The sequence below is a fragment of the Helobdella robusta genome, assembly GCF_000326865.2.
Source record: "Helobdella robusta unplaced genomic scaffold HELROscaffold_11, whole genome shotgun sequence".
Lineage (NCBI taxonomy): Eukaryota > Metazoa > Annelida > Clitellata > Rhynchobdellida > Glossiphoniidae > Helobdella > Helobdella robusta.
Window position 1 is genome coordinate 1,531,649 of NW_008703617.1, and position 8,949 is coordinate 1,540,597.

At 31.8% G+C, this 8,949-nt stretch overlaps 2 protein-coding genes across 2 annotated transcripts in view; one reads left to right on the forward strand and one right to left on the reverse strand.

The window, feature by feature from the left end:
- HELRODRAFT_190143 (hypothetical protein) overlaps positions 1 to 4,469 on the forward strand; it is a 6,861-nt gene extending 2,392 nt beyond the window's left edge. The window contains exons 5-11 of the mRNA XM_009012739.1: positions 48 to 123; positions 217 to 337; positions 816 to 1,001; positions 1,161 to 1,279; positions 1,470 to 1,703; positions 3,524 to 3,622; positions 3,808 to 4,469. Of these exons, the coding sequence (XP_009010987.1) occupies positions 48 to 123; positions 217 to 337; positions 816 to 1,001; positions 1,161 to 1,279; positions 1,470 to 1,703; positions 3,524 to 3,622; positions 3,808 to 4,271 (1,299 nt within the window). The 3' untranslated portion in view covers positions 4,272 to 4,469. The remainder of the gene's footprint in view (positions 1 to 47; positions 124 to 216; positions 338 to 815; positions 1,002 to 1,160; positions 1,280 to 1,469; positions 1,704 to 3,523; positions 3,623 to 3,807) is intronic.
- Positions 4,470 to 5,938: 1,469 nt separating this feature from the next.
- HELRODRAFT_190144 (hypothetical protein) lies at positions 5,939 to 8,449 on the reverse strand (the record flags this gene model as incomplete). Its single annotated transcript, XM_009012740.1, has 3 exons — positions 5,939 to 6,427; positions 6,741 to 8,101; positions 8,299 to 8,449. 3 exons carry the CDS (start codon positions 8,447 to 8,449, stop codon positions 6,293 to 6,295), a joined length of 1,647 nt encoding a protein of 548 aa, XP_009010988.1. The 3' UTR covers positions 5,939 to 6,292.
- Positions 8,450 to 8,949: the final 500 nt, after the last annotated feature.

Genomic DNA, 8,949 nt, shown 5'->3' on the forward strand with positions numbered 1-8,949 from the left:
GTACGAATACAAAATGAAGCAACCATTTAACATGGAGGGATATGCAGTACATCGTCTTCCTGACAGCCCGATCTGCCAATCTGATTGCAGATGATTGGGTGGTCAATGGCGTGGGTAGGAAAGGTAGGAGGAGTCTATTTTAATTTCGTAAAATTTGATTGTTTGTTTTTTAATTCTTGATATATTTTAAATCAAATCTTATTGGTTCTCGTCTAGTGAGTCACCATTACGGTTACGGATTGATGGATGGTACAGCCATGGTTGAGGTGGCACGCAATTGGACGCCCCTGTCTGAACACCACAGATGCGCCACCCAATCATCTTCTCAGCTTGTCAAGTTTGAGGATTTGTTTATTTGTTGCAGTTGGTGATCAGTATTGTTATGTTAGTGCTAGAGAGGAAGATTTTAAATGAACTAATTAATCAATTATTACGGAAGCAAACCGGACGAGAAAAATGATGATTTTAAAAGATTTACATGAGAGCCAAGTGAGGATTAACGATTTAAAAAATTATTTAAAAAAATTTGTCTCTGCAGCATGAGAAAAATATTGATTTAAAATTAATTTTAATCAGATAGGAAAATCGTAAAACTGATAAGGAGATAAAATTTATTAGAATTTTAATTGAGTTTACTTAGAAATTCGATAAGCCACAAGTAAGGAATTTTGAGGCAAGTGAAATCGCATATAGACTCAACTATAGATTGTTTAAAATGAATAAAGATCTTCAAATGAAGTGAAATCACAAGCTGCAAGCAATGACAAACTTCGAAACCACCAACAAAAACACCAACAACCTACGCACAACAACAGCCTAACAATACCATCTGGGCAATCGGAATCTTCGGTCATCATCAGCAACGGATGTCAGGGCACGGATGACGCCGTACAGTACCTGGAACACGTTGAGTGCATCGTCACTCTTAGAGCCAACAAGAGGGGAGAGGTCCAACTTTTTCTCGTGTCTCCATCCGGCACTAAATCGCAGTTACTCCCAAAGTGAGGTTTCTTCATTCGTACACACATATACGTACACACATACAATGTGTACACGTACGTATGTGTGTTCCGTTGTTTGCTTCAATTGGAGGACTGTTTTTTTTTATTTGTATTTTTTTTAACTTTTTGATTTAATTTAACTTTTGAAATCTGTGACAGGCGGGAGGCGGACTCGTCCCACGAGGGCTTCAGGAACTGGTCCTTCATGACGACCCACAACTGGGCCGAGAACCCGAACGGAAGTTGGACACTCATCGTCACCAACAAAGAGACCAGCTGTTAGTCTCTTAACTTAATCTTACATCTGCCCCAACACACACACAGACACACACACACACACACACACTCTTTCATTATTCTCTCTCCTTTTCTCACTTTCTCACTCCCTCTCACTTTCTCACTCATCTCTTTCTCTCTCTCATCTCTCTCTCTCTCTCTCTCTCTCTCTTTCTCTCTCACGCAACACAGCAAACCTAAGGGAGTGGAGTCTCGTCTTGTACGGCGTTGACAGGGAGCCAGAGATCTACAAACGCTACCTGCCAAGTAGCACAGCGGCCAAACTGGAAGTGGTTGTGAACGCAAAAGCAGACGACAACAAAAATTCAAACGATGCCGGAAGCAGGTTCCAAGATGGTGTGAAGCAGTTTGTCGGCCAAAATTCCGGCGCTAACAATCTCACGAATATCAAATCCATTGAAACTAGTGAGCTAACATATTCTATGCTTCTTCTTCTTCTTCTTCTCGTCTATCTACAATTGCCACTGCTTTCTTAAAATAATATGATTTCTAAGAAACTTTTTCATTAATTTATTTATGTAGTTAATAATTTAATACTAATTATATAATTAAATTAATTTAGTTCTCTATTTTTTTTTTAACATTTTTTTTTCAAATTGAATTTAGCTTTTTTTTAATGAATTTATATGCATATTTCATGGTCATTTTATCTAATTTATAGTTATACAAACAACAGCAACATCGAATACACACACGTATATATGTGTACACACACGCGCGCGCACACACACGCACACACATATATATATATATATATATATTGTATTTATAATTCTTATACAAGTGACCTTATTGATTTTTTTGTTTGTTTTATATATTGACTGTCTTTGTATATTTATTTGCGTTGTATGTGTATGAGTTGTTGTATATGTGTATGAATTGTTTTATGTGTGTATGAATTGTTTATAAGCAAACTCAACAAACATTAGAGTTCAACATTCCAAACAGTTTGAATTATGGATGTGTGTGTGTACTTGTACGTGAGTGTGTTTGTACGTGTGAGAGTGTGTGTTTGTGTGTGAGTGTGTGTGAATACGCATTCTTCTTGTTGATATTCAGACTTTTTACATTTGGTCCTTCATGTGATATACATACGCTTATTATTATGTTTGTATATACACTCGGTACCTTTACACGTAAACACACATGTGTTTTATATTTATATATATTTCTTTATATATAACTATGTATATATATATATATATATATATATATATATATATATATATATAATTTTTTATTGTGTTGAAATAGGGATGGCAAAAGATGCAGGTAATGTTTGTAGTAGGAATGGTTGATGTAGTAGAATGCTTTATTTTAACTAAATATATAACAATGAGAGTATAGTACATTTGAATGGTTTTGTGATAACATTTTAACTCTATTTTTTGTCATATATATAACTTATTATTTCGTATTTATTTATTTATTTATATATATATGCATGATTCTGGTTTTTTTTATGGTATATTTTGGGTAACCTTGTTTAGTTATTTTAGTTCGATTTATTTATTTATTATTAATTTTTATTAATATTTGCATGTCTTAATGGTGATACTGTTGTTGATATGATTTTACGTTTTGTTTTTTCATTTTTATTTCTTCTTCGTTGATTAGTTTTTATATAACTAACATGATTTTCATCAATTGATGTCTATAAAATGCTATCTAATTCATCAACACGCGTGTGTGTGTGTGTGTGTGTGTACGTGTGTGTGTGTGTGTGTGTGTGTGTGTGTGTGTGTGTGTGTGTGTGTGTGTGTGTGTACGTGTAAATGTGTGTGAAACGTCGTTCCAGTTTGTTACAGATTCTCTTACAGATTTTAGTTTGCTGTTCATTTTTGTTCATATATGCTTTTTCATGATTTTTTCAATTGTAAAAACTGTTGTTATGAGTTGTTTTTTTTTAAATGTAAATTGTAAGTAATTTAACTCTATAAACTGAAAAGAGTTTCTACTAAGTGCGTTAAAGACCGTCACCATATTACACTTTAAATTTTTTTGTCTTAATACATTCGTTGTTTCTTTTTTTCTTATTTTCACTTCAAACCTTCAAATAAAGTTGGATAAAAAAAACAAACCAGTCTAGTAGTTTATAACATTTCTACTACTACCTATCAGCAAACTTTTACAAACCAAACTCAAATCGTTATTAATACATTAGATTAAATATAAAACTGACTGATGATGAATAACGAAAATTATTTCCTCTCACACGCTCACAGAAGCTACATCGACGAACAAAACATGTGCCAAGGACCTCTACCTTCTGAAGGACGCGTGTCTCTCGCAATGTCCTCAAGGGTATTTTCCATCTGAAAATGGTATGTAGTTTTTTCTAGGGTTAAATGTCACTAATTTGCCACTATTTAAGTTTCTCTTGTTAATCTTTGATTCTGTATTCATTTCGAAATGTTTTTGTTAATTTTAGTAAATTTAATTTCAAAACGCACCTAATCATAACTGTAAACAAACATATTGACGTAATTTTTTTTTTTCATTACCGAAGATCATAAATGCTTGCCTTGCAGTTGGGAGTGCAAAATCTGCCGGAACGCAGATGGATGCACGGTCAGTATGGAAGCAAGTGACCAAACAAAATGGAAGTCAGCAACTTTTGTGGTCATCGTCCTACTGGCCATCATCCTCTCAGCCTCCTTGATTCTGCTCTTCGTATTCATAACACGTAGACGTAAGAATTTGAGTTCCTTGCAGGACTCGCTTTTCAGCGGCGAGAATGACAAAAATAACCACAATCGTCTGATCTTCCATGGCGATCCTCTTAAAAATTCAGAAATTCACGTTTCCAGCTTGGAATGCTCCGATAGAAATTCTGCAAGAGCCCCGCTGTTAAACAACGAAGAATCGTGCAGTGATGACGAGATAGACCTTCTCACTGCTAATGATATCAACCGTAACTATCAGCGCTTCGATAGTAATAACATTCAGTCAAATACGTTTTCATTACCATGAATGATGTCTTGACATTTAGCATCTGGTATCTTGATCTTGATGTATTGAAATGATGATATATTGATGTTAAATTTTAGTTCCGAAACGTAAAAAGTTATATTTTGTCACTTTACATAACGTTTAGAAATTCTTCTTTCGATTGAGTTACCAGTTCTTCATTGTTATTTATTATTCAAATTTAATTGAATTTAACTTAAATTAATTATATCATCTTAGCAAATTGTTTAATTTGAAAATGATAGCATGTGACTGTGTTCATCTGTCCTAGCTAATCTCGTAAAAATTGTAACGCAAGCCTTGTCCACTTCAAACAAGAACCATACATTAGTCAAGCCATTCATCTTGTCTTAGCCGACGATCTTGCAGACAAATAATTATAATTATTAATTATTCCCATAATAATTATTAATTATAATTATTCCCATTATAATTATTATTGTTATTATTAAATTAATTCCTAATGGCATATTAAGTCCGAAAACATTCTCACCACTTATTTCTTCAAGCATTCTTCATTGTATTAGGAATGAGTTAGTCGTTAATTAAGTCATGACTGATTGATTGGTTGATTGATTGGTTGTTGTGATTGGTTGGTTGTTGTGATTGGTTGTTGTGACGTTTTGTTTATGTCAATCTGTATTCTTATTGGAGGATCAACATTATATATATACATACACTTATGTATACAAACAGTTACACACACATACAGTTACAGACATACAGTTACACACACATACATACACACACATATATCCATACATAACCATATTTTGAGTGTGAACATATAGACACATGCTTAGTGTTACGTACACACATGCAAAGCGACATGACGTAAGAACAATATTTAACGAATATTATCAATTAAGAATTTTATAACAATAATTTTTAATAATATTGTAATTATTATTAAATTATTATTCCATACGTAATATATATTCAATGAAATTTACTTGTTCATCCTGTTGTTGTATTCACTCTGATCATTGTTTTTTACTATAACGTATTTTATTCCAAGAACAATATATATATATATATACATACATACATAATATATGACATAAGATAATGTATGGATCAAATACAGGCACACACACGCACACACATACATACATACCTACACACGCATATGTATATGTATGTATATATACATACAAGTGTGTGCGACAAATGACATTTATCAACCATCATTCTTTATATAAATACGAATCTACTTTTACAATAGATATAGATCACTATTTTTGTGCATTGTAACAATTATTTTCAATTGTTTAGTTTTAATTAAAGTTGCGCTATACAAATATATATATATATATATTGATTGTTATTTGCGCTATACAAATATATATATATATATATTGATGATGTGATGTTAAAATCATATATATATATATATATATATATATACACATACCTTAGTTATATTGTATATATATATATATATATTAGGTTATTTCTAAGTATATACTTTGTGCAATACAAAATACAGCACACAAATATATATATATATATATATATATATATATAGAGAGAGAGAGAGAGAGAGACGTATATTTTCGATTTGCACCAATATATTTTAAATAAACTTTGTTATACATCGTTGTTGTGTTCGTTTTTTTTAATTCTGTAAACCTAATTGCGAATCGACACACACACACAAACACATTTCATATAATATATATATAAACACATAATTTTAAGCGATTAATTTATCGTTATATAGTAATATTAAAACTATGTCGGCACATTGCACTTATAAAAGATGATCAATTGATCTACGCTAGTTTAGTTTTTTAACTTTTTTGAAACAAAAACCAGTGAAATGTAATTAATTAATTAATTAATTAACCATCCTTTCAATTACTTAATTAACCAACTAATTATCCAATTGCTTCTTAATTAATTAACTAATTAAGTGATATTGAGGAAAAAAGAATCAAGCATTACCTCAAAAAGTTCACAATAAATTAACTTCATTTAATTTATGGCTACCAAGACTGGAAAAAGCAGGAAAAATTGTGTGGTTATTTTTTAGTGAAGAAATTTCCAATAGTGGCTTGTTTCTTATTTGTGGCTGCCGTCGCCAGCGTCTTCTTTTTAGTGGCCTGCTGTGGCTGTTTCTTACTAGTGCCATTGCTACCGCGCCCACTGTCTGAATTCTAGGAAGTGTTTTAACTATAGTTAAATTATAAGATCATTAGTGTTGTTGTAATTGGGATTAGAGGATTGTTAAGATGTTTGGTCTCTACATAAAATCACATTAAAAGCATTAGTAATGGCTAAATTATTTTAAACACAAATAGAAAGATCCAAACTTTTTAGATTTTAAATTGTTTGACTATGAATTTGATTTAGTGAGGAGTATATTTCTGAATATCTACTATAGAAAAGTGCATTGAATTAAACTAAAATTTGAAAATATTCACACCAAACAAATTTAGAAACAATCGAATGAACCAGTGCCATTTTAACCTTCTTAACTTCAGTTTTAAGTTCATCAATTTTAGTTGCATGCAGATTATTTCCATTAGTTTTATGGCTACTATTGTTTGTAATTGTAATTTCCTTTTCATCGTTTTTTCGGCTACCATCTTCATCATCATCAGCAACAGCAGCAGCAGCAACGACGACATCCACACTCTGATGAACCTTCTCAGTAACCATGAAGCCATCATCATCTAGATAGGTGTTTGTCTCTAAAACTTTTTTCTTCTTCACAGCTTGGCTGACTGAGTTGTTGTTGTTGTTGCAGTTGTTGTTACTTGGTTTTCTTTTAGTTTCATGTTTTTCATCGGTGTCTGACTGAGAATCTGGAGATAGTTTTCTCTTGTTTGACGAAGTTGATGATGCTTGTGACCTCTGATGTGATGAAGACTGCATGTTTGAAGTTTCCTGACAGGGTTCATCATCGAACATGTCCTGGGATTCGTTGTAAGGATTTGTTTGCATCACTTCTTCTTCATCATCATCTTCACTGATTCTATGTTCATCCTCACTGTCATCGCTGTCATCATCTTCGTCACTACTGTCCGCAATTATTCTCCTTCTTCGTTTTGCTGGATGGCTGTTTTTAGACTTTTTGGACTTTTTGCCATTATCTATCTTAATGTTTGATTTATTTTTAGCATTCTTATTAACTTCTTCAACTTTGGTTTGAGATGCTTTTAAACTCTTCTCACTAACTTCAGAATGTTGAGAATCACTCCTCTGTGACGACTCATTGGCAGGAGGTTTTGCTTTCTTTGCATGGTTACTGAACAGAGCAGATAAACTTTTTGTGTCTTGTGTTCCTGAATTCTGTTTGCCTGCTTGCTTTGTTGTTTCACTGTTTGTCTTGTCACTAGATTTATCTTTTAACGCGTTTTCTGCACCAGTTTTGTTAGCAGGCTCTGTTGGTGGTTCTGTCTTGTTTTTAGAAAAGAATGAAGCAACACCATTAGATCTTTTAGCAACTAAATCAGATTTTTGAGAATCAGTTTTCTGAGGAATAGAAGTTTGCAACTTTTGTGGTTTTCTAGCATCGACTTGAGGTTGTGCAGGTTTCGAGAGATATTTGAACACATGCATTGAAACATTTTCCAATTTGATGCTGAACAAATTTCTATCCCCAAATGTTAAATTCTTACTGGCATCATAATCAAACGAATAAAGGAGAGAATGATTATTTAATTTAGATTTTTGGATGCTGTACACCTGACATGAGGGCTTTGAGAAAAATGTTTTCATCAGGTCATTCTTTCCTGCTGCATCAGACAGACATACTTTTAAGACTTTGGAGTCAGGTCTGTCCGCATCCGAGACCTGGCCAACGATGCAATACGTCACTTGCACATCTGAAGTCATAATATTTATAATTATAATAATTAATGAAAAAATCTTACTAAATTAGTAAAAAAAATTATTTTATTTTAGTTTAGAAAATGACACTATGTGATGGTGATTTATATGGGATGGTGGTTCATATTTTGATTCAAATTGTGATCATTATCTACAAAAATTTTGTATAAAAACAATAAAAATAAAGTATCACTTTTCTTGTTGGAATCAGCATAATATTGTAAATATTTTTTTGCCTGGCACTGAGGAATGCAGAGCGAAATACTTAGAGATTTAAATGATAGAATTTTGTTTTCATCTTCTAAAGATTCTTTTATGAAACTCAAAACGTCCGCTGGCACCATATTTAAATGAAATTATTTGAAAAATTGTTTAGAATACTGCAATTACTGAACTTAATTTGCGCGGTTTGAAACGAATTTTGAAACTAAGTTCACTTTTAGTGAATGTCAGCATGAGTAGATGTGAATTTAAAATTAAAACGTAATAGTGACCATGTACATAAAAGATTAGACTGATGACATAACAAATAACGTTAATATTTTGCTTATAGGGATGTTTTAATTATTTCATCTAAATAAAATAATTAAATTTTAGTTCAATTTAGATAAAAAATAAAACTGTCATTTCAATGAAAATAATATTATCTGCAAATTGAATGAATAAATGTGGAAATAAAAATGAGATAAATGATAAAATGTAATTAAACACAGTTAAATCTTAATGAAAAAACTCAGTATATAAAAGTAAAATTACAAATCAATAATCTATCTATCTATCTATCCTATCATACCAGTTTTATATCATTTCTATACAAATTGTATGATATCGTATCATCTCGTCC